Below are 25698 nucleotides of genomic sequence, written 5' to 3'. Positions count from 1 at the left end.
AGACACAGTGCATTAAAAACCCAAATATAGTGAGGTGGACTACCAAATGAGAGTGAATCTGAGGTTGCACTTTACTTTCACTTTCACTGGCAGGCAAATGTACAAACACTAACCAATAATCCTGCATCGTATACCCTTCAAAAAGACTGCAATAGCCACTGTACTGACAGGAGTAAAGAAGGAAGTACACCAAAAACATAGGACTTGGGATGTTTTAAGATATGTCGTCATCATGTTTATTTTCCTAAACCTAACCACCAGTAACTTTACTTTCTTAAACTTAACCTACAGAATTTTACTTGCCCAAACCTTAAGATGCCCAGTCATATTTATTTTCATAAACCTAACTTTTTTGCTTGCCTATGCAACTTTAGATTACGCTAATTCGTCAAATGTCATACTAACTGTTGTATGAGGATATGTTGAGTTGTTAATTTCTCATGACATTCAAGCAAGAGAGAAAGTTCAGCAAGTTTAGGGGTTTCCCCTGATGCATATGTTGGCACTAACGACAACTCTATCTTTCATAACAAAAAACAGCTCATTCTTCACCAGGGTCGCACAAATGTAGAAAGAACACTTTTTATTAGAACATAAATAATAATAAAAAAAACCCATTTTGACATTTACTCATATTTTCACATGAAAGTTTGCCTTTCACAAGTTTGTGCATAGTTTTTATGTTTAGTGGTTAAGATTTAGCTGTTGGTACCTCAACAAGAGAAACTGACGTTGCTCTAGTCCTCCTCTGTGTCCTCTCCTCCAGCTATACAGGACAGACGTCTGCTGAAAGCCATGCTCTCTGGTATCTCGGGCTTGCTCAGTCGCCTCCAGAATTCGTCTGTTGTGAAATAGTACATGAGTGGGTCCAGGCTACAGTTCAGGCTGGCCAGGCAAAGCGTGACAGGGTGACATCGCAGGATCAGGTCCCTGAGGGCACAGCTGCTCAGTGCATCTGCTTTGACTAGGAAGTCCAGGGGCATGGTGATATGGTAAGGAACAAAGCACACTAGGAAGACCACAGCACAGCTTAGCACCATCCTTAAGGCCCTCCGCTTCTCCCCTCGGTCAGGAATCGCCCCTGTTGTGGGCTTCCGGAGGCTCCCAGCGGTCAGACAGGTGCAGGCTAATACCAGGATGAGGGGGATGATGAAGCCCAGCAGCTCGGCTAGGATCAGGAGGGCCCAGGCTGCTGGGATACTGACTGTCCTCATAGGCAGCTCTGAGAAACACACCAGCCCACGTGATGCATTAGAGTACGGTTCACTGCTGGGGTTCCTCAGCAGAGGGAAGGGCAGGCAGCACAGGCACACTAACAGCCAGCCGAGGGCACATATTAACAAGTCTCCTTTCCTCCTGGAGGAGTTGTACCTCAGTGGACGCATAATGAGCTCACAGCGACGCACGCTGACACACACCAGGAAGTAGATGGAGGCGTACATGTTGACATACTTCAGGTAGAAGCAGATCATGCAGAGAGGATGGCCAAAGGGCCAGGTGTTGTACAGGTAGTAGTAGATCCGCAGAGGCAGAGAGAGCACCTGAGGAGAGCAGAGAGCGTCAAGAGGAGCTACGAACAAACAAGGTGGTTGATACACACATGATTTGAATAACTATTACCAAAGCCTCATTTTAGTTTCAACGAAACTTGTGAATGCATCACTGTTTTTTTTTCTATATCTGGATACAAAATGGATCAAATGCAGGTATCTACTGGAGAAGGTTGGATTCTACTTGGTATTGGGTTATTTCAGATAAAGGAATTGCGTATTGATACGTCAGCATTAATTTCCTTGTGCAACACAAGCATGATTTAGGAAAAAAAAAATCATGGTTTGGCTCAACGTTCATATGGTAAGCAAACACCAGCCTACTGGGTGAAAGTCTGGGGGTTTGTTGGACCCATTCACCATCCCTCCCGCCTGCTCTATGAGGACTTTCGAACTCCTTACATTACCAGCACTGTTTCTAGCTAACACTGTTAATCATTATATCATATTACTGAAATCACTAACGAAGTGGGGGTATTTGATGATTTGGCTATGAGAACGGGCTGGCCAAGCGTGTTGTAGATCTACGGTGGGCTAGGTGAAAATGCTAATGGTCCCCTGCCGAGCCAGTGTTTGGTTTGTGTGTTCTGGGCTACATTAGAAGGAATGGAAGCGCTCCTGTATGTAGGTATAAACCACTAATTTTAAGCTAAGGTAGTCACAACAGTTCTATTTTTAGGTGATTACTCACTAAAAAATGTCTATAAATATTATATATAATTTCGGCAAATAGATGCCCCTAAATCCTAAACACTATGTTTTGTTCATGTATTGTTAGATGTCATTACAGCTGTGTTATATGAGATAATCAGCCATTCATTAACTGTTTCAACACCAGATATGGATGATTCATAGTGGAGAGATTATAATTGTTATCAAATACACTGTAATATGTCCTTATATCTGCTTACAACTGCATAATAGAGTGCTATAGAACAATCTAGAAGGTGATCATGCTCATAAATGCTTGTTAGAGCGGATAAACTAAAGTGTTGTCGGTTAAACGGTTAATTGAAACGATAATTCATAGATCAGTCAATGATGAAAACAAACATTAGCTGCAGCTCCACCATCCACACATAAGAGCATTTGTATAGATAGGAAATATCTATATTTAAAAGTTATTATATTAGATGTAATTAGATAAATTGATGGATTAAGAAACAGTTAAACATAGATACATACGTTATTAACTAGACTGTAAACCTACTACAACAATATGAAGTACAGAGGAGATTTAGGGCTTTTTACCTGCAGCAGGTCGGCCACAGCAAGGTTCATCATGAACACCACAGCCTTCTTGGTTTCTCTGATATAAACCTTGAACACCCAGAGTGCCAGCACATTACCCAGCAGGCCCGGTGCTAAGATCACACTGTACACCACCGCATACACACGGTGCTGGTACATCTGGAGATCTTCACTGATTTGACAGCTGTGGTTAGCAAAGTTCATCTTAAGCCTGTAACTGTAAAGACAAGTCGCCTTGTGAACTAAAAGGAAGCTTCAATCAAGAGAGCTGCTCGTAGTCAGGTGATGGCTGCGCTTCAGCGTCCGTAGTGTCCATTTTTGGCGAGGAGGAGTTTGTGCGTCTTTAAGCTGAAGTGTGTACAGTGCTGGTAAACTGTCAATGTTTCACCCTCAGTCCCGGGAACAAGGCATCCTGTAGAGAAAAGTCAACAGGACGATTTAATGTCTCTATAAATCAGCAGCATGTTTTGCATGTTGCACAGTCAGCTGTCAGGTTTTTGGACACACATCACATTGTGCAGCACTCATTCTCACACAATCATGCAAACACATTCACACCATGGCTGCAGCTTGTTACACCATCTGTGTTTACAGCACATTTCATAAAAAGTCATTTGCGTGTGATTGCAGCTCTTGCAGTGCCATTTACAGTAAATGTGCAAACCCACAGAGAACTTGATGCTACAGTCTCCCACGTAGTGCATCTCTACCTGCAGGGCAGCCAACAATATGCCGGTGTAAGCTGCCTCGGAGCGGGGCATCACTGAAACTGGTGCGGTTAGAAAAGTCAGGCCAAGCGCGTGGTGAATAGGCCAGACTGAGGAAATATAACCAATGACAGTTTTTGTGGTTTGCTCAGGTATAGAATAAGCGACACCTACATTGCTAGTTTTTGACATTCACAAGAACACAAAAATGAAAGCAATTTAAGATTTTCAAAAAAGCCTTAAACCCAGTTATTGATTTTAACTTAGAATGGAAACACACAGTAACGTCTGGAGCTGAGCTACCCGCTTGTGGGTGTCATCCACCCACAGCTGTAAACATTAGTAGGTGTACGCTGGTTCAGCATGGGTTTCCTTGCTTTTATTTTTAATACCACACAATGTGAGCTATGAAGATTCATCCTTGATTTATCACTTTTTATAGTGTAATTTGGTCTAAATGGAGAACAGGAAAAAGAATTGTTAAATTTTTTTTACAGAAGAGGCTTTTGAAATGATGATTTCATTCATCACATACCTTTAAATCTTTTGTTATCACTGGAGAGTTAACTATCTAGGACATCATGCTTAAGAAAGTTTCAATTTGACATTAATAGTATGTGTTCAACATCTGTCTTCATACTTTTTATGATTTGCTTTAAACATAGTCAGTATGTTGCTATTTTTAGTATTGAAAGGGTAATGACTTCTGCTACACCCCAGATGAGGTGTTTTCTGAGTATCATTATTATTCATGTCTTTCTTAACAGTCAAACATGCGTCGTCCTCTTCACGAGGTTAGTACATGGATCCTTCACTCAAGTAAAAAGTAACAGTACATCAATGTAAAGATAAATAGTAAAAGTACAGATGTGTTATCAGCAAAAATGTTCTTACAATATCAGAGGGAAAGTTGACATTCTGCATGTGATGCAGCGTTATAAATTACATAATTAGATGATCTGCTGGCCTGATAATGGCTTTTTTGAACCCAGTGATAGGTGCAGGCTTCCAACTCATATCTGTATCTCTTACTGGATCACCAATGAACAGCCATTTCATGGGCTGACAACAGCCAAATATGCTGTCAATGCTATGTAAATAGCATTTTGCTGTTGTAGCTGGTAACCTAACTACCTCATACACTGTTAGTTAAGTCCAGAGATTGTCAGCCTAGGGATTGGGCCCCTCCAAAGGGTTACAAATATATCTGAGGGGTTGTAATGTGATTTACAAGAGGAACAAAGGAAAATAGGTCTTCATAAATTTATATTAAATTTTTGAACTTCTGACATGACAACGAGCCCCAACTAGCTGTTTTGTGTTTTTGTAGGAGGTTGTAAACCAAAAAGCTTGGGAAACACTGGTTTAATCTTCAACAATTTGTTTCCATCCAAGAAAAGGTGGTTGATTGATATTGAAAAGACATCTTTGCCAAAATTTCAACAATGTGAAATTTGGTTGAAAAACAAAAAGTGAAAAGATGACTTTGAAGACATCTTTAAAAAAAAATTTCAAATACTATTTTTTGGCTTAGCCCCAATAAACAGCATCCATGGATGTTACATTGTTAAAGGAAAACATTGCTTTGACTCAAAAAAGCTAGTGCCTGGGCTGCCTTAAACTTTTAAGATGACTTAATTTGAGAAGACGTTGACGAAGACGAAGAAGTTGAGGTAATATGTATGATTCAACTCAATGATTTATGTTTTTTTTAAGGACAGTCTTAATCTGAAAAGTAACTTAAATATAAAAAAAATAGTGAAATAAAAGGTACAATATTTACTTCTGACATGTGGTGGAATATATGTCTAAAATTGAAACACTCATATAAAGTAAATTCCCTTTACAACCCTGCCTAAGTACAGTATGTTAACAAGGAAAGGAATTTTGAAAAAGACAGAGGGGATTTTTTTAAGAGATACAAATTTGTCCACAGCACTCTGGCCTCTGCTTCTGTTTGCCTTTTATCCCACTTCACTGCACTGAGAAACATCTCCCAGTGGACCCTCAGTCCTTTTAGCCTCACTGACCTTTGACCCATGTGTGATCGTTTTAGTGTGAATCGTCTCTCATTACTCTCACTTTTGCACGTACAATATGAAACCATCAGAGGCTGTCTGTCTACTCTTATATGTTCATTTAAAGATGGTCAACCACTGTTCTTTTATTTCCTCCTTATTGCAGTGGTGTTATGTGCAAAATGATGACCAATCAAAGCCAAACCTTACGCGATGTCCAGTAACTACACATCATCTTTGTGTGACATCATTGTCTGTCTTTGGATCTCATTGATATTTGTTATATGAAAGTCCTGTGTTTCGATAAAGAGCTGCAGCCCTACCTTAGGATTCAGCAGTTTTACTCAGCAGATCAATGGAAACAACATTTTATCCGCTGTGATTCATCCGTCAGTGGGTTTGTTGGCGCCTTACAGCCTTTCCGCTCAGACACGACATCTTGCCTCGTGTATCAGCACCCAAAATGTTAGTGGTCTGCACCCAGGTCCCTCTACGTGTGCTGTGCCAACACACAAAAACATGTCATGATCCACCGTCCCAAATACACAAACAAATAGAGGAACAGCCTGACGCTGGCCTACAGACACACATTCACACCCTCAACATAACAGGCATTCCTCATGTTGGAGAAACATGCGAGATCCCCCATGAGGCCACATGCTGAATGCTTCCAGCTGCCTCTCACACAAAAGCTTAAACTCTTTTTAAAGGAATGGACAATTGATATCTCACCTCTGTCTTTGAGCTCGAGGCTGTGTTGCATCAAAAAGCCGGAGGTTGAAGCATCAGCGGACACACATGCCATCCCTTCTCTCCTCCCCCTGTAACAACATTAACTTTCTCTGTCCCTCCCTCTCTCTTCCTCGCTCTTTTTTCTCTTTCTGCCTCTTGTATCTAATTTCTACCGATTATAACCTTCTCTCATCTAAAGTTATTTCCTGTTTTGGTTTCTAACTGTTTTCTCACTATACTGTATCTGTCTGTCAGTGTTTCTGCTGCACTGGGGGTTTCAACATACACAAGGCTTCCTGTGAACGTGGGGGTGTGGTTTACAAGAATTTCTGACACCATTACTTCTGCTATTATGGGTTTTTTTCCCCCCCATGTTGGCGACATTAATCATCTATGTGTGTTCGCTTTTTTCGTTGACAGATATATCTGACTGAGAATCAACATTTAAAGTAGAAACAGAGAGTTTCTTTTCTGAGCCTCTGATTTTAAGGCTGTGGTCGGTTTCTTTTTCTCACATATTTCTCATCTCAGTATTTTCAGTATCTAAATAGCTGATGAAGTTTAATGCAATGTATGACAACAAGAAGTGGCTACATTTTGGTGGATGAATCACACAGCTGGCATTTCTTTCTTAGGTGGGCTGAACACATTTACCCAGGGGTTGGGGGTGGCCACAGAGTTGGTGCAGACTTTAGTTTAGCAGATGCAAGAGGAGGTGGGTGGGGTGGGGGGTGGGGGACGGACTTTGTCAGTTTGAGAGCCGACCTCAGAGCCTGGCAGTTACAAAGCTACTGCAACTCCTGCCAACTGTCTTCACCACTTTGCATTGAGAGGAAATACAGCGAAAATTAGTTGTAACGTGTTTTCATTTGCATCATCATCCAAAGGAAACTTCACTGTGAAGCTGCATAAACATCACAGCACCACATGAGACAGACAGCGATTTTATTTACAGAGCATTTACATACAGCACTGACATTTATCATATAGCTTATATAGAGTTGTTGCATTTTTACAGTAAGATCAACAACAAGCTGTAGCTTATTTACACAATGCCACTGTGATGATATTCACATTTATTAGTGTGCACACACTCATTATGAAACACACATATCGTTTCAGTAGCTGCTTGAAGATTTGTACAAAAGCGATGTCCTCTGGGAGGTTTTTCACAGAGGTCAAAGCTCTTTAGGTCAGTTTGTCACCTGACAGCTGTGACATGTGAAATCATATCATCCAAATTGGATCTTGTCAGTCTGTTCACAAGAGATCTGTCATGTTTAGCTGTGTTATTCCCCTGAGGATAAAAACAAATCAGCTTTTGGTTAATGCTACTCCCTGTCCGAGCAGCTACTCTCCATGCTCATCAGTCTGTGCTGTGTGGGACGCCGTGTCGGCGAGCTGATCGGGGAGGAGAGGAGCGAGGCGGTGAAGGAGGAGGTGCGCCTGGTGAGGTGCAATCTGAACTCTGCATTTAGAAAGTAATAAAGCAGAGGGTTGAGGCAGCAGCTCAAGCTCGCCAGGCACAGAGACACCGGGTGGAACTGACGCACGGCCAGCCTCGTTGCACAGTGGGACACTATGTCCTGCGACACCATCAGGTAGAACAGGAAGTTGAGGTGGTAGGGGGCAAAGCAGAACAAGAAAAGGGCTGTGCAGCTCAGAACCATGCGGAGAGCGCGCCGCTTCTCTGCATTTGTCTGCTTTTCATGATATTTATCCGTGTTACCGTTGGAGGTGACTGACTGGATTCGGCTGCGTGCTGAGGAGTTGAGTGCAGTTGAGTTTTGCTGATCATTGCTCTGTTTTTGGTTGAGGGAGTGGGCGATGCGGATGGAGCTGAAACTGATGCAGGCTAAAGGAATGATGAAACCAAACATCTCAGCCAGAGCCATCATGGTGACCGCCAGAGAGAGGGGCAGACGACGCATGGGCAAGTCTTTAAAACAGCCAGCTCTGGTAGAGCTGGGACTTGAGACCAGCCTGAGTCTGCTGGGGCTCATACTCGAAAGTGGCGTGTGAAATTTGGTGTAACTTAAAGGATTCTGGGTAGAAGTGGCATCCAGTGAATAGCTCATGTTGTAGACTGTGGTCTGTGAACTGATGCTGGGACTGGCGGAGCTGCTGCTGCTGCTCCGCATCAGGATGAAAGGAGAGCAAGCCAGACCAACCACCACCCACACTATGACACTGATGAACAAGTCATAGCGACGCCTCCAGCGGCGAGCGGAGAACGGGTCGAGCAAGAATACACACCTCTGTACACTAATACACACCTGCAAACAGAAAAATGTATTAACATATGACTATTATAATTGATGGCTGAGCTGGTCAAGTTCCCATGCTCCTTCTAGTGTCCTGATTGTAAATCCAGGATTATTTTCGCTTTAATGCCCACTTACCAAGAACACAATGGCAGCATACATGTTGAGGTATTTGAGGTAGAAACAGAACAAGCAGACGCCTCGTCCAAAGGGCCAGGTGTGTGTGAAGTAATAATAAATCCTGAGGGGCAGAGAGAGAATGTGGGCCAGGTCTGCTAATGCCAGGTTTATCATGAAGATCACCGCCTTGGTCTTCTTACTGTGGAGCAACATGCAGAAGAGTTAGCCAGAAAGAGTTTAACGATACATTAATGTTCTGCATGTGTGCCTGTACTTGTACTTGCTACATAGTGAGGACTGGTATATGTTTTAGCCAAAAGAATGAGGACATTTTTCTTTTCTTTTTGCTCCCTCAACAGCCTGTTTTAGGGTCAAGGTTTGGTTGTAAGGTTCAGGTTACATTTAGGATTAGGGGTAAGGGTTGTGGGTTAGTAACACATTCTCCTCCCAACTCATCACATGTTGCAGCTTTGTCAGTGGACTTCTGCCTCTACATATTGTGAGTTAGGTATCCTTGTGCGTCTGTTGTTACACTACAGGATGCCGCTATCATGATGTCAACACATGCACATGTTTGGATGACTTGGTACATGGTCATGTTTAGGCAACAACAGCACGAATAGTTAGAGCTAGGCGACAAAGTCTCGAATGGTTAGGTTTAGGGCAAGGAGGCACTTGGTAAGGTGTAGAAAAAAAAATTGTATTCAAACAGGAAGCAAAAACCGGACTCCCGCATCAAAGTCCGGGTTTGCCGGGCCCATTGACCTTCCCCTCCTGCCCGCCCTATAAGCGCCCTTGCACTCCTTATATTATGTCGTTACCAGCAGCGTTACAACTACAACATCCGCATGTGACAGGTTCCTTCCCACCACGTTCTCAAGTGACACTGCCCATGCCATGGATGTATTAAAGTGAAGACTGGATACAGACATTGGGACAGGGCCTCGTTCATTCCTATGAGAGCTTCTCACTGGCACAGAAAGCAGAAAAAGCTCTCTTTCTGGGTTTAGAAATGTGTAAAATACTCGGATGTACTGGCCCACAGAGCATGTGTAGTAGAGCTTAATGGCAGCCGAACACGGTCAAGTGTGCCTGAGCAGGTAACTTCTGCCAACTACCAACTTCTGGATTAGCGCCTCAGAAATCTAATCTTGCTGCTTTTTTAAACTTTCAAAATGTTATCAAACTGGATGGTTTACATCTAGACAGGGATAGAAGACGTTTCTCTGGGGTTTTGAAGCTCACAAAAAAATTTACAGACGTCTCTTTTTCAATGTTAGTCAATGGCCAGTGTGCATCATGTGACTGTCCCGAACAGTGTAATTCCAATTTTGGCCACTATGTAAATTTTGCATCAATGCCTGGCGCACATCTTGGGGGCTTGGCCCGTGTGCCCATCAGGCAGGCGTGGCAGGTGCTGTTTGGTCATCCTGGGGCACATAATAATACTGCAACCATTTCTGTCTGGCTGCATTCTCACCTGATGCCGGAAGCTTCTGACAGCTTTCCATGAGCATACAAAATGTATAAATCAAAATAGGCTGGAGTTAGGCATTTATATGGGTTTGGGTTAAGGTTGGGATAAGGGGCTAGAGAATGCATAATGCAAGGGTCCTCAAAAAGATCTAAATACAAGGTATTGTGTGTGTGTGTGTGTGTGTGTGTGTGTGTGTGTTTTACCTTATGTGTCTGCAGAGGACCCAGAGAGCAGTGGTGTTGAGCAGCAGCCCGGGGATGAAGAGCAGCAGGTAGAAGTAGGTGTACATTTTGTCCATGCGCTGGTCCCAGCTGGTCATGTTGTGTTCACATTGTGAGGAGGAGGAGTTAGCCAGGGACTTCTCCCACGCTCCTGACGTATTCAGAGTCATATCCTGCCTCACAATGACACTAGACGCATAACTTAACCGAAATGTGCTGTGATCAGTTCTCCATTATTTCACTCACACACCCTGAACACCTGAAAGAGAAAAAAGGAGAGTCAATTGGTGCTGTAGAAGCAATATTTTCTGACACAATATTTCCAGGAAATCCCTAATTTATTGTGATCATTTCTTAAAAAGATCCCCCTCATAAAAATTTCATAAGCTGTAAGTAATAGTGTTTTTACATTACTGAATAATGCTTTAAGGATCTGTTATAAGCTGCTGATGAGGATGCTTGAGTTGCTAGGTTGTGAAGAAAATCTCTTGGTTTTGAGAACAATCTCACACAGTGTTCGTCAGTAGCTGCTCTGGAGCTTTTGAGTGTATGCCATGGTCTTTCTCAACAGTTGAATCTTGTCCAGTAATGCTCAAATGTCCATTTTTTCTTAGTATTTTAAGGACTTCTACTGCACGTCAGTTTAAACATTGAAATTAAAAGTTCAGTTTTGAAATTGGAAACAGCAGTTGGCAAAACAATCTCTGTTTGCTGCTGTTTCCAATTTTAAAGCTGAACTTTCATTCTCATCTCTGGCAGGTGTTTATCCTCCTGTGGCAAAAAACAACTTTTTTTTTTTATCTCACTGTTTAGTTTATCCTTCCCAATAAACTGTTGGAGCACTAACCTTCTGGAAACAGGCTGCAGGGCATCTGGACCAAGACCCTTTCACATTTTCAAATCCAGACTGAATGTTTTTGGGTTTGTAACTTTGCAAAAAAGTCATCATGTCTGCTGTTTGTAAGGAAGTGGTTAATAAACGTGTCAAGAGTTTCACTTTCTAATAAGCCATCATGTTTTCTGATAAATATATTTTCGGACTGGGACTACAGTTATTTTAATTGTCGATCAATCTTTCAAATATTTACTAATTTTGATTACTTGTTTCTATTCACATTTCAGAATCTGGAATTAGAGAATTTAGATTTTTTTTTCTCATAAAGAAAAGTATCCATATTGATTAATCAATTATTAAATCAGTCAGCATTTAATTTAATAGCTGACAATGAAACAAATAATTGTTGGAAATCATATATTTATATTGTAAGATTACAGAAATTATGCAGTGTAAGCAATAATAAATGTGCTCTCCTGCAGTTAACTGTAGAAAAAGGCTACAGTTATTCATTAACTATTTCAATAAAGGAGCACTCAACAGTCCATTAGCTGTAAATATTAATAAGTTGTTCATAAAGATATTTCAGCCCAGATGCAGTCTTTCCTTTTTAACTACAAACAAAAAGCATGTGGTCATGCTGGTGGACGATAACCAGTGGCAAGCAATATTTTTATGTTTTATATTTGTTTTGTTTTTTGTAAGTGATGGCTTATAGCTGAATGATTTGTCAAATATTAATAAAGCAATTAGCTGCAACATACTCCCTTAATAAAGTGGTGTGCAAATATTGCATGAAATATTTTACAGAAAACAAATTAAATTCCTGTAGTTCACAAATGTAACAAGAATTTGCAGAAAGGGGACCTGTCACAGTTTTTGTATTTATAATCTACGTAGCTGAATCATGGCTTGGTTTTCTTCATGTATGACAATGTTTGTTTTCGTCTGTGCCATGTATATGCTAGGTGCCAAATAAAGCAGGGTAATGAAAAATACTGACAGAAAGTGTGATAAATCAGAAATGTCTCCGTTTGGCCAAAGACTGCAGCAGGAAATGTGTGGAAGCAGGACAGAGCGTTCACTCTACTTATCACTGAAGCATCACCCTTCCTTCTGCCATCAAGACCTTGCCACACCCTTCCTCTGCCAGCCCCAGAGAGGGAACAGACAAATAACGACAGGTTGTTTTTTGTTCGTTTTTTTGCCGCTTTCCTGTAATTTTCTCCAGTTTTGACTCATTTTGGCTGTTCGGTCTCTGTCTCCCACAGTCATCCAACAGATTGCCTCACAGTACCTGTAAAGTTAAGAGCTGTGTAACAGTGTGTCCTCAGACTTGATTTTAAGGAAGTATTACGCAGGTTGGAGGGAACTTGAAGGGTGAAGTGGTGACTTGCATTTTGTCAGCGTTGTCGTGTAAGAAAGATTATCAGTTTTAACAACTCATTTGTTTTTCGTAAAATCTAGTCCCTGCAAAAAACATTAGATAGTACTGCAGTGATAGAATTTTGCATGACAACAACAGCCATTTATTTATTTATTTATTTAACATATTAGGCGTTATTTGAGTTTAATAACGCGTTTAACTTAAAACTCATGTATATACTGGTACATTATGACTGAATGACAAGTGACTGAGGACTTCACACCAAACCCCCTGAAGTCAGCAAATTGTAAAGCATGACTCTGACCACAAATGTTCAGACAAAGCACGGCAGTGTGACTGCCACACAGACATTATGTCTCTGAACAAAAACTGCATGATTACCTTGTGCTTCGTCTGTTGTCTCCTTAAATGATATGCGGGGATGGAGGTGAGAGGTCAAAGACAGAAGTCACCAACAGTGACCACATGCTCCAGCAGCTTCAAACTTCTCTGCAAACAGCCGCCTGACGCACAAATGCACTCTCCTCCTCGAGCTGTACAGCGGCAAACAGGGTCAACAGCAAACCTTCTTGTCGCGCTGAAGTAGCAGGGACCTGTCTGTAAGTGTGTTGATGTAAGCAAGTCAGCCCTTTGCTTACCAATGATGTGGTTTCTGCTTGAATGAACGAGGTGGTGGCGTCTGGTGTGGGCTGTTCTCGGTTTCTAAGGTATTGTGATGAGGGGAAGGGGAAGCTCTGCCCTCACGCATGTGAGTGTTTTTCTACCGTTTGTGACATCACTCAGCCCCTAGCAACTCAGCCAAAACTTAAAATGCACAGAGTTTGGCACACAGAGAGGGCGGTTAAGAAGTGTGTGGTTAAGAAAACAAAAGGACAGCACTTACTAATAGAGACACTGAGAAAGACAGACAGACAGGGAGGCAGATGTTTGTTCCTCTTATAGATAAAGTATTGAAAATGCAGGCGATCTGGTCAGAGAACGCAGCAGCAGCAGAGTGTCGGGGTGTACAGATTGTGTCTAGACTGCTGTATGGTATTGTACAGTGAATTAAGTGTCAATCTGCATCCTGCAATATTTGTAGGTAAAAACTGCAATTATCTGCTTCTCCTATCAGATGCTGTACTTCCTGTTTTAAAACTGATGTTTATCAAAACATAATTCTGCATTCGTAGATTTGTGTGTAGATGTTAGATGTTTCATGGTTGCTTCTGTCCTCTTGCAAGATTTTATTTTTTGTTGAGGTTACTGGTAGCAAGATGTGGCATATTTTCCACTTTGTGATGCACTTGTGGTTTCAGTTTTGCAAAGAAAGAATAACGTGCCTCTAAAATGAAAAACCACAGTTGAACAAAATGGCAGCGCTTTAATCGTCCTTTTAGTTTCACACCACCCTGTACACGTGAAGTCACACCCAGAGAAATGACACACTGACAGGTTCCCAGGCGGCTGCCAGGCACCTGCATGTCCTGCCTGCGACTTTGGAGCTTCCTGTGTTGCTGCAGTGTGGTTTGAACTCAGCACACACAGTTTAGTTTAGAGCCAAGACACACGGGTTGATAAACAGCACACATGTTGAAGTTAGACTAACACAATAGTGAACTGCTGGTGGATTCTGGTGTAAACTTTCTGTTCCAACTTATGGCCACTAGAGGTCAGAACAAGCCAATACTCAAGTGTTTCCTCACAGTGTGCATTTCTTCTTCCACGATTTCGAGGGCAGATTGCTCCACTGAAGGACACATTTGAAGGGCTGGATGTCTTCTGTTGCAATATTTTGTCACATTCTTGACATGAACCACTTGAGGGGTAAAGGCCAGTTCTATTTTTCAACACTCCTTTCTTATTTCGTGCTCTTCAGTGTGTCTCTCCACTCCAGTATATTAGGCCTCCTCTCTGCTACCCTTGACCTCCAAATCCCAGAAGAGTCCATTCACTGTTGTCTTTCTGTCTCCGCTGCTGGATGCACATGGGCACATCACTCACACAACCAGAGAGCGCGACTAGAATTACTTGATTTTTTTTTCTCTCTCTTCACACTCTGTACATACTTGCAGCTGGAGGTAAAGAGGTGTAAGACATTGCCAAGTAAGGCGATGAATCTGTAACTCTGCATGACTCTATGAAAGAATGGGTAAACAACTTGCGCTGACAACTTGTATAATGTCCCAAGCTGCTCTCCAGCAGGAGTCTATAGTATGCATACAGAAACATATAGACAATCCTGCAGCTGGTCATTACAGCAGTTCAATGCACTGTCATTATTAATGACTAACACACAAGCAAGCCAGGAGCATGCCAATGTGACACAGTCCCAAAACCTCTTTACGTTGTCTTTTGTTTTTGTTCTGTGCAGTTTACTAGCTGTCAATTAACAGACACTCGGCTCTTTTCTTGTCTCTTAACTGTCTTGCCCTCTGAGTTTAAGGAATACTTCACACAAAATAATCATTTGTATGCCAATTCCTCACCCCATGTTACATTGAATTTTGAAGAAAAACTCTTTTTTCTGGCATGCTTTCATGGTAACGAAGAACTCAAAAACAGAGAAAATTCTTGATGTATAGAAGTAAATGGGGGCCGTCTCAGTAAAGGCAAGACTATATCAAAACATCCATTTATAAACTCTGACAAAACTGGTACAGTATAATCCAAGTGTCATTCTTCCAAGTCATATGCACATATATTTTAGCTTAAACCTTACAGTTTGAAACACCGTATATTAGTAGCGAGCTTGTGCATGCACGTGTGATTGAACGCAAATTGTGTGTAGGTTTACAAACCTTTGTTTAAATATAGTCTGCTGTTGTAGACTCTGTTTACTGTGGAGGCATGCAAGAAAAACAACATTTTGTTAAAAAATTTAACGTAACGGAGTGAGCAATTAATGTAGAAATGATCATTTTGTGGATGTATTTCTCTAAATAAAAATGGATAGTGCAACACAGCTAATAAGCCACGAAGTTCTCTCCAATTGCTTGTCCGTTTTTTTCAAGCTAAGTTTTGCCCATTACATTAAATTTGTTTTTATATGCTGGTGCTGGGTGGGAGAAGTTTATGTAGTGATGGTGTACTCAAGGCCTCTTGGATAAAAGTATTCACTAAATAGTCCACAAATTTATACACAGAAATTCAGCAAACTCAGCAAACTCCTGGATTTGCTAACATTAATGTTTTGCTCTACGTGCAGTGTCAACACCAAGATTTGGAGTATTTAGTAAAGTGTTCACCGTACTTTGGAGTGTGTGCACATTGCTGTGTGTAAGAGACTTTGAGCAGATCTGCAGTCTAAGGCCAGATTAAGACAGAGAGACCTCATTCAGAAGCAAACAATGGACCATTGCTCCAGTCATAATAAGCATTTGGCCTGTGACACAGCACACAGGCCAAGGTCCTCGACTGGATCAGAGCTGCCCTCTGCTCCGAGAACAACATCGCACTGATCTGCTCAATGAAGAGGGGTAGAAAAACTCCTCTGTGAGTTCAAACCTACAGTCATGTTGACAAAAGCCAGTTCAGAATATGTTTGACTAAACTGACAGGAACGAGGCGGGGAACAGAAATAATAGATGCAGTCACGAAAGCGATTTAAAACAGACATTTAATGGCCTCAACTGTCAACATGAGACACATTCGACTCGGTAGCTCAGCGCGGTGCTGTTATAATAACCATGAGTCTCACACACTAAAGAGTGTCATAACATTAATGTCTAACATGATATAATGTGCTGAGAAAGCTTGAACTTTACGACAATAAAAATTAAAAGGGCTCAGTGTGTTACAAAAGTACTAAACAGCATATCTCAACAATGTGGACGGAAACCTCCATTCTGTCCACAATCCAGTGCATGTGTGAGTGTTTGTGTTTGTTAAGCCTGAGTGGTGATGTGCTGCAGTCTCTTTTAGAGGCTCTGCGTGTCTCTGGATAATGGTCCCCGTGTGGCTGGGTCTCTGATCCCGTAGTGTTCTCTCGTAATAAACACACACAGATACATTCCTCTGCTCTCCAGTGGTGGATTAATCCGTAAAGCCCAGGCCATACCTCAGGACTTACCTCGGGACTTAACTAATCTGCTGAGTTATGTGTTTGTCACTTCCAGGACCAAACAGCTGATTGCTTTAGTTTTCAAATCCGAGGCTCCTGTCAAACCCAAACTGTCTTTCTTTACCTTCCTTCTTCCCTGTCAAGTCAGAATTGACTCTCAGACATTTTTGACTCTTTCCCATTGCTGGCCAGAGTGTGAGTGTCTCTGGGGAGTGTGTTTCCTGTATCCTGGGTCTCAGTGTCGCTGCGGGGGATACTCTCAGGCCGGGAGCCCACCCCTTTGCCTCCCATGGTCAAGCTTTTCTGGAAGCTCTCTGATGTGAAGTAGTAGACCACGGGGTCCAGACAGCAGTTGAGGCTGGCCAGGCACAGAGTGATGGGATAAAGAGTTCGGGCGAAGCGCTCCACAGCGCAGTTAGCCAAGGCCTGGGTCCGCACCAGGGCGTACAAGAAGAGGATAGAGTTATAGGGGACGAAGCAGATGATGAAGATGCCCAGATGAACTAAAATCATCCTTAGGACACGTCTCTTGCTGTTACAGCCATGGCCAACAGTCATTGGACGCCGCAGGGTCCGCAGAACAAGTGAGGAACATACCAGGTTGGCCAGGAGGGGGAGAAGGAAGCCCACAACCTGTGAAAAAAAAGACAAAACTTTACGTACAAGTGGAAAATCACTACGTTTCCTTAAAAACATGGGGAGAAAACAACAAGCAACTGGACCTGGACCAAAATGAGCAAAAAATTAGTCAAAAGGTCATTTATCAATGTGTGACATTTCTTGCCAAGCTTTCTAGAAAGAAATCAAGCCATTTTGCTCAGGCTTCAAAGGGTTAGAGAGCTTGTGATAGGTCCAGGTTTCAAAGGGTAAATAAAAAAAGTCTTTAAATGACATGCATGTTAATATGTGTCTACTATGTGACTACTGTAGCCTGTCTCTCCTCACTCACCTCGATAAAGATGGTGATTTTGGACAGGTAAGTCCTCCAGGTGCTTTTGGAGAAGCCCTCAAAGCATGTGGTGGCTCTGTTTTTGTTGTTAATGGTGGAGAAGAAGGTCACTGATATTCCTCCACCTACAATGGTCACCCAAACAGCAGCACACACCAGCGCCGCGTTCCTGCGCGTGCGGATGGAGCGGGAGCGGAAAGGGTAGACTATAGCCAGGAAGCGGTCTACGCTGATGCAGGTGAGGAAGAGCATGCTGCCGTAGATGTTGGTGATGAAGGCTGTTCCTGATACCTTACACAGTCCATCTCCAAATGGCCAGTGGCGGTTAACATTGTAGAAGACCTTGAATGGCAGCGTAAAAACAAATACTAAATCTGATAACGCTAAGTTAGTCATAAACATCGTGGTCTCGTTGCGCATTTTCATCCGGAAGCAGAACACAAAGAGGGCAGCACAGTTGGTGATCAGGCCCAAGACAAAGACCACGCTGTAAACCACTGAGTACAAGTTGTACTTGAAGGAGTCGTCAATGCCGCAGTCCTCCATTCCGGTCTCATTGAGCACCAGGCTAGCCATGGTGACGGCTTAAAAGGGGAGGGGGGCTCCACAGAAAAAGGGTACACCAAAGCTGACAGGAAAGGGGGGAGTTGGGGCGGATATCTGGGCACGGGGGGTGTCAACAGGGGATCCACCAGTCAAGTCTCCTCCAAGTCATGGTGGACATTCAGACACACAAATGGAGGCAGACAGTCAGGATGCGCGGCTGCAGGGCTGGTCAGTCATCCTGTGGAGAGAAGAGGAAAAGCACACGGTCACTTCCTCACTATAAATGTTACAGCCAAGCAAACAATCTACAGAAGATGTGGTCTACTGATACACCTTGAGCTATTACACCATGCTCAAATGCAGTTTGTTTAGTGTATGCATTTTTAACGGCTGAATTTTGAATATGCAGTTTTGAGAATGTTGCCACATTGGAGTCACACTTGATATTCTCTGGCAGGACATCTGGCCGACAAGCAAACCCCTTAAAATCAATGTTGACATGGATATACTTCTGTCACATTATTCTCATAACATTAACCAATCTCTCGTGCCCCCTTTCCAATGAAGCAAAGTAAAGGTGTTATAGTATTTCCCACAGAATTCAAGTTTATATGTGGCTGTAGGTGTGTGTGTGTGTGTGTGTGTGTGCTGTTTTTATCATTCTGTGTTCCCATAGAAGGACCCAAAGGCAGACACACAAAATGGATTTTAGCTTTAAAAAAAGGCTCTTTTATTATGGCAGCTGTGCAGGTGAAAGATAAACAAGATCATTGTTAATTAAAATTTATCATTCTGTGCTCCCACAGAATGATAAATGGGCATTCAGGTGCAATCAGCACTTAATTTTCACTTTCAGCTTGACATTCTGTTGCTCTGCCAACATACGCTCTGTGTGGTGAAATAAATAACCAAATGTTTTATATCATACAACAGCACTCCCAAAGAACAGCCCAGCTTCTAAAAAATATAAAATTCATGCGGATGCTTTAATCGCGGCAGGCCACACCAACAAATAAATGTGTGAAAAACCCTGGATACAATGCAAATTAATCAACTTTAAAACTTGTATTAAGTCAAATTTAAGTGTTGTCATAGCTGTAACATTCAGTGTGCTTGCATGTCTGTCAGTGTGTGAATGTCTTTATACAGTTCATGTGTTATCTTTCAGTATATATTAAGTCCCATCTGTTCACAGTGTCAAGACCACTTCTCGATGACTTTTATGTGTTTGGTGTGTGCTTGTTGTGTTTTGGTTTTGTCTCTCCATTGTTCTCCCCCTTCTTCACTCTACACACCTGCTGGCACTTATTAATCAACGCACCTGCCTACAATCAAGGCAGCCACCTATAAAAAAGCCGGCTTGACAGCCATTCTCTTCCAGACTGCTGCCGTACATGGTTTGTTGCGCAACACTCCCAGCTCTATTCAAATTTTGCCCCTTTTTGCCCACTTGCCAGTTTGTTTTTTGTTAAGACCTCTTTTTGAGATCTCTGCCAGGATTCCCTGCCAACCACCCTGTCCACTACTCCTATCTGTTGAAGAAAACCTCAGGAGCACAGATCACCCCTCATCTCAGCCTGTCATCTTGTTAATCATTCACCTGCACAGTTGCTGTAATAAAATAACTTTTTTTAATCCTAAAATCCATTTTGTGTGTCTGCTTTTGAGTCCTTAGTCCCAAGTGTGACACAGGGGTTTAGCTCACATTGTAGTTTGGCATGCGGCTCTCAGGCTGTCGTCAGGACTGTGAGTGATAAATGACTGCCAGATACAGAGACATGCACTGCAGATTAGGAAGACGTATTACAGCAACATATAATCACGTGGTGATGTTAAAGAGCCTGATTTAAAATCTACTTCCAACTGCAGAAAGTGTCAGAGGCTGAGCTGGAGAAAGTACTAAGTCAGCATGTTGGTACTAAAGCAGAGCTGCTCCCACCATCACAGAGCAGTGTTGTCATGACACACAATGGTTATGTTGTCAAACATGAACAATTAAAACAGTTTGACATTGTGAAAGACAATGCATTTTCCAGTCATTTACTCGAAGCAAAGTGTGTGTGAGCGTGTGATGTCAGGACAGGAACTAGACTGTTTAGAGCTTGTTTTTGGCACACCAGCTATCTTATATCCATCACAGCGTTACATAAACACACTTGATATTCTACATCCACAATAAACTGAGTTTTTGTATTTTGGAAGTGATGACCAAAGATTTTCTGATCTTATGATAAAATCGTACAATATATGTTTTACAATGTCTAATTCTGCATGATTCAAATCATCACGTGTACTTTTCTTTGCTTGCGTAACTCCGGACCTTGATTCTGTTCACTCCACTGAGTTTGAGATGACTGATGTGTCTGGTATCGTGACATGAGACAGATGTTTCTTGGTTAAAACTAGAATTACTGCTTTGGCATTTGATGCCTCTGCAAACTGGTTAAGTTGCAGTTGCATTTTGCACACACACACACACACACACACACACACACACACACACACACACACACACACACACACACACACACACACACACACACCCTGCCCCGACTGCACAGAAGATTGTGCTCAATCTGTTTTAAGACTACACCCATTAATTCAATATCTGACCAAATGTCTCCCATTCTGTTCCTGAGTTATGATGTTAAATAACAATAAACAAGAAGTATTTTTGCAGAACATTATGATGTCAAAGTGAAGTTGACCTTTGACCTTTCATATATAAAATATAAGCACTATATAATTAAATCCTATTAGACCTTCATGTGAAATATTCTCATAATTAGCATATGAATTCTTGAGTTACGGCCAAAAAAATTGTTTTGTGAGGTCACAGTGACCTTTACCTTTGACCTTTAACCACAGAATTCTACACACTTCATTTATGAGTCCAAGTGGACATTGGTGCCAAATTTGAGCAAATTCCTGTAAGGCATTCATGAGATATCCATCAGTCCCATCCGTGAGAATGGGACGGACGGATGGAAACTCAAAAACATAATGCCTCAGGCTACAGCCAGCGCAGAAACATAATAAAAGACGACCAGTAAGCTCTGTGGGGGACTCGATTGGTCAATCAGCACCACGGGTAGGATGAATGCTGTTGTCAAGCTGTGCACTAGAACCAATGGAGGCTGTTCTAAATCAGCATGTCTTCTCAATACCACCCGACATCACCGTCTGTTTTACATTGCAAAACAAGTATGTTGTAATGGCTACGCATCGGAGTGGACAAAAAATTGTATTATATTCAGGCAGATGCGTGAGTCTCTTGTGATTAGGACTGTGTTGTTGTATAGCCCAAGGCAGCAAAAAAGCCCATATGTGTAGAATTATTCCAACTGTTGCTGCACATGTAACTTACTCTCAGCCAAAACAGAAACAGAGGTAATTTTTTTCTCTGATTTCACCTCTCTCAATCTAAAAAGGAAATTTAACACATCTATTTCAATTGATTCAACAACTGAAATGATTTCTGTGGCTTTGAACAATGCTTTACAAAACAAAACAAAAAAACCCTCATCAGGTCATGTCATCAGGATTTTTACATCTTATAATTAGCGACTATACATTTTCTTAACAAATACTGCGTTAAAAACAGAAGATGTAGAGTGTGAAAGACAGGGCTTTCATCAGGTATAGAAAAGGTCTGATGAAAAACTTTTTGGGAGCTTGACTTATATTATGAACTGAAAACTCTGGACATCTCATTGAGTTTGACCCCCTTTTTATGTTTCTTTGAAAATCTCTCACACAAGTCCTCCAACTTCATGGGAGTGCAATTCTAAATCGTTACAGCTCTGGATTTGACAGGCTAAACTGGCTTTATCTTGCGTTATGCAACAGAGTTAAAGCGGCAGTGAGGTGGTTGGCCTTTTGGCACTGAGTGTAAAAATCCTGAGTGTCTCTGGAAAGATTCACTCTATCAGTCTTTTCACCACACACTCACACACACACACACACACACACACACAAACACACACACACGCACACAAAGGCAATGCTGTGAGTGTAAGCAGTCCATCAGGCCTGTCCTGTGCCAGCTGCAGTGTGACATCTTTACTACGTTTTCACACGCCTCCCAGAAAGCCTCCACTGGCCCTCACAATGCCCTCACTGTACCCTTCTGCACCAAACACACACTTACATATGCACGAATCTTCACACGTGCACACACAAGCAGGCAAACACTCACATGTGCCAGTCCCCACACACACACACACACACACACACACACACACACACACTGTAGGGTTCTATGTACCGTGGCTCAGTCCCAGGACCTCTGACAGTGTCGGCTTCATATTCAGCTGATGTTGTTTCTGTAGGGAGCCAAGTCTATAGAACACTGGCTCTTATACAGTTTATGTGCAAGGAAACAAGAACCAAAGCGACCTCAGAGCTGTAGCAAAGATACACTCAAGCATGTTGTGGATTTCTAGGAGTCCTGCCGAGGGATTTTGGACATGATTTTGTGTATGGATTTCATGTACAGGTCGTGGACAGCTGCAAAGTTGAAGGGGTTCCCCCGCATGGCAGTGACTGAAACAGGCCTCTGGGACCTGCTGATCTGAACGGATCGAGTTCAGGCTCAGCTCACATCCAGCTGTTCCTTTCTCTCACATGCTCAGAGGAGGAGGGCAGGGAGCGCTGAAGGTGGACAACAATCAGGCGTACAGTGTTTGGTCCTTACTGCCTACAGAGCTAATGGAGTTAGTATAGAGAGCATGTTTTTAATCAGAAAAGTCCTGTTACAATTATGTCTCAAGTTACATCACAAGCACTATCAACATGAGGTCCTCCAAATACTACTTAATACGATTTATAATGTGGTTTTTCTACTGGAGCTGACATAGTTGGTCGATTAACAGAATTGTAAAAAAATGTATATATATTTGTATAGACTGGAGAACATGGGTGCTGGCTGGAATGGGATACAGCTTGAGGCCATTTGAAGTGGTTATCTTGAATTAGCATAAGCTCCTACTGAGAGAAGGACTGCAGCTAACTCTCATTTCCATTGTCGATTATTTTCCCGATCAATTGATTAGTTGTTTGGTCTATAAAATGAAAGAAAATGGTGAAAAATGTCCATTACTGTTTGCTAAAGCCCAAAATGCATCCTCAAACGTCTTGTTTTTTCCACAACCTCACGATATTCAGTTTACTTGTAGATTTAATGTATATCACACAGCTTAAGTAATGTGTTTAGGTGCACAGAACAACACCTTACAGTTAGAGCTGCAACAATGAATTGATTAGTTGCCAACTATTAAAATAATCGCCGACTAAACTGATACTCAAAAAATTGGTTTGAGTAATATTTTAATAGAATAGAATAGAATAAGAAAAAATTTTAACATTCTCTGATTTCAGCTTATTGGATGTGAGTATATATTTTTTTAAAGGAACCAAAGAATATCCACATTTAATGAGTTGAAAACATACAAATGTGACTGTTTTTTTTTTTCTTAAAAAAATACTCAAACTGAACATCAGTGGGTTGTGGACAAAACAGACAAACTCTTGTTTTTTCCACAACCCAAAGATATTGACTTTGCTGTCATAGAGAAGTAAAGAAGGCAGAAAATATTTCCATTTTAAAAAGCTGCAATCAGAGAATTTTGTATTTTCTTTTCTTTAAAAATCACTCAAACCGATTAATCAATTATCAAATTAGTTAAGGAGTCATTTGATAATTGACAACTAATCTATTAATCATTATAATCCTTATCTTGTCACAGTTGAATACCCCTTATAATGTTACATTCCTTGCAAAAAAAAAAAGGTTCAGTTCTTGGAAGGTCACATAATTTGGATAGCAAACTGTATTAGCCTGCATTAAAGCTGTCTGTGTTAACCACAACAGCTGACAGCTTTGTCATACACAGTAAACTGAAGCTCTCTGCAGCCTGTAGCTGAGTTTTGTGAGCTCTAAACATCTGAGTTAAGTGTGGCTAAAGTGTACATTAGTTCTCCTATTTGGAAAGCAGCTACTCAACGTTTTCCTTAATTAAGGACATAACATGTTTTTGTCAACTCTGAACAAGAAGTTATTGTGTGAAGACAAAGCAGACTGGACTTACTGGCAGCTGAATGCATGGTGACAGCTCAGCTCCTGCTCACTGATGTTTGTCAGTCTGGCAGCGGAGCAGCTGTCAGAACAAAACCCCCATACTTTTCTCTCAAATGTCTCCGTGCTGTTTCGGACTCTCCCGGGTCAAACCGGACCAGACTCACTCGCAGAAGTCATGGAGACGGTGTTAAACTGGTCGGCGACGGCAAACTCTGCGAGTTCTCCCATTAATCCCGACGACTCGCTCCGTCCGTCCGCCAGAAGTGGGACCGCATCACGTCCACCGCGCCTGCTCACCCGAGGGGGTTTGTGCGCGGGGCGTGTATGCGCGTGCGTGAGCGTGGAGAGTTGCTTGCACGGCCACAGGAAACGAGACAATAGCACCTCGGCTGGGCAGTGGGGAGGGGGACGAGGGGAGAGTGAATAGGGGATTGTGGAGAAGGAGGGAAGGACAGAGGGGGGACACGGACTGGTGTCATCAGCTGGACAGCTCTCAGTTTATTAAGACCACCAGAAATACACTTTTATACTATATTATTTACATATTTTCAGTGGTGGAATGTAACTGAGTACATTTAATGGCTGATTTCTACATTTGTGATATAGAACTGTTGTTTTTTTTATGTCCTTTACGCTTTTGTCTTTTCTCCTAACATTGTATTTGTATATTTGTACATTCTTATGCACTTTGTAACTTTGTTTAGATAAGTGCTATAAAAATTAAGTGATTATTATTTTATTAATATTTATTCAAGTACTGTACTAAAGTACATATGTTTGGTACTTGTACTTTACTTGAGTCTTTTATTTTCATGCCACTTTATACATTTACTCAACTACATTTCAGAGGGAAATGTTGTACTTTGTACCTTTCTACATTTATCTGAAAGCCTAAGTTAGTAGTTACTTTGCAATTTAAGATTTTTGCTTAAAAAGCATAAGAAGAAAGATAAGAAAAGTTGATAAAATAGGTTTTCTTATAATTTAAATATGTTTTCTTATAATTTAATTATAATTTCTTATAATAACTATCCATCAGCTAATACAAGTACAGCAGAAATATATAGTTCATTAATTAATTAGACAATTGAAACGCTATTAACTTTTTAAAAATTTTTCCTAATATTATTTTTTTAGGCTTTTCAGCTCTTTTTTTGGACTTGCACTCTGGACCTTAAGAGTGCAAGTGGGGGAGAGAGAAGGAATGACATGGAGCACAGGGCTGAGGTCAGAATCCAACCAATGGCAGCTGGCAAGGCAAGGCAGCATTATTTGTATAGCACATTTCATACACAGGTCAATTCAAAGTACTTTACAGAGAAATGAAATATAAAAACATAATAAAAAATACAGATTCACAATAAAAGAGAAAGAGATAAGAAATACAAGGTAAAATCAATTCCTAAATGATAAAAAAAAAGTGGAGACGAGAGGTGCAAAGATAAAAGCTGCTGCGAGGACATAGCCTTTGTAAACAATATTTTATAAACATTTTAGTTTTCATTTTCTAATTTATTTTG

At 41.5% G+C, this 25698-nt stretch overlaps 2 protein-coding genes across 2 annotated transcripts; both read right to left on the bottom strand.

Moving 5' to 3' along the window:
* Positions 1–547: 547 nt before the first annotated feature.
* Positions 548–6763, bottom strand: LOC121947761 (probable G-protein coupled receptor 174). Its single transcript, XM_042492874.1, has 4 exons — positions 6259–6763; positions 5850–6025; positions 2802–3213; positions 548–1541 (listed from the first exon to the last, which is right to left on the bottom strand). The coding sequence occupies exons 3-4, from the start codon at positions 3003–3005 to the stop codon at positions 738–740; spliced, it is 1008 nt and encodes a 335-aa protein (XP_042348808.1). The 5' UTR covers positions 3006–3213; positions 5850–6025; positions 6259–6763; the 3' UTR covers positions 548–737.
* A 423-nt stretch (positions 6764–7186) lies between these two features.
* Positions 7187–24452, bottom strand: LOC121948466. Its single transcript, XM_042493868.1, has 6 exons — positions 24189–24452; positions 17554–18337; positions 16760–17237; positions 10323–10572; positions 8661–8841; positions 7187–8534 (listed from the first exon to the last, which is right to left on the bottom strand). The coding sequence occupies exons 2-6, from the start codon at positions 18127–18129 to the stop codon at positions 7590–7592; spliced, it is 2430 nt and encodes an 809-aa protein (XP_042349802.1). The 5' UTR covers positions 18130–18337; positions 24189–24452; the 3' UTR covers positions 7187–7589.
* Positions 24453–25698: the final 1246 nt, after the last annotated feature.

Source organism: Plectropomus leopardus, chromosome 9 (genome assembly GCF_008729295.1).
Source record: "Plectropomus leopardus isolate mb chromosome 9, YSFRI_Pleo_2.0, whole genome shotgun sequence".
NCBI classification, from domain to species: Eukaryota; Metazoa; Chordata; class Actinopteri; order Perciformes; family Serranidae; genus Plectropomus; species Plectropomus leopardus.
Note: the sequence above shows the minus strand (reverse complement) of the source record. Positions and strands in the feature narration are given on the sequence as shown.

What these genes read in the sequence shown, in the direction of transcription:
- LOC121947761 (XM_042492874.1), bottom strand. Translation starts at nt 3,005, where the DNA reads ATGAACTTTGCTAACCACAGCTGTCAAATCAGTGAAGATCTCCAGATG. An exon ending in CTGTGGCCGACCTGCTGCAG is followed by an intron (nt 1,542 to 2,801) that starts GTAAAAAGCCCT and finishes TGCTCTCCTCAG; the next exon opens with GTGCTCTCTCTGCCTCTGCG.
- LOC121948466 (XM_042493868.1), bottom strand. Translation starts at nt 18,129, where the DNA reads ATGGCTAGCCTGGTGCTCAATGAGACCGGAATGGAGGACTGCGGCATT. An exon ending in GTCCTCTGCAGACACATAAG is followed by an intron (nt 8,842 to 10,322) that starts GTAAAACACACA and finishes GTTGCTCCACAG; the next exon opens with TAAGAAGACCAAGGCGGTGA. An exon ending in ATGCTGCCATTGTGTTCTTG is followed by an intron (nt 8,535 to 8,660) that starts GTAAGTGGGCAT and finishes TTCTGTTTGCAG; the next exon opens with GTGTGTATTAGTGTACAGAG.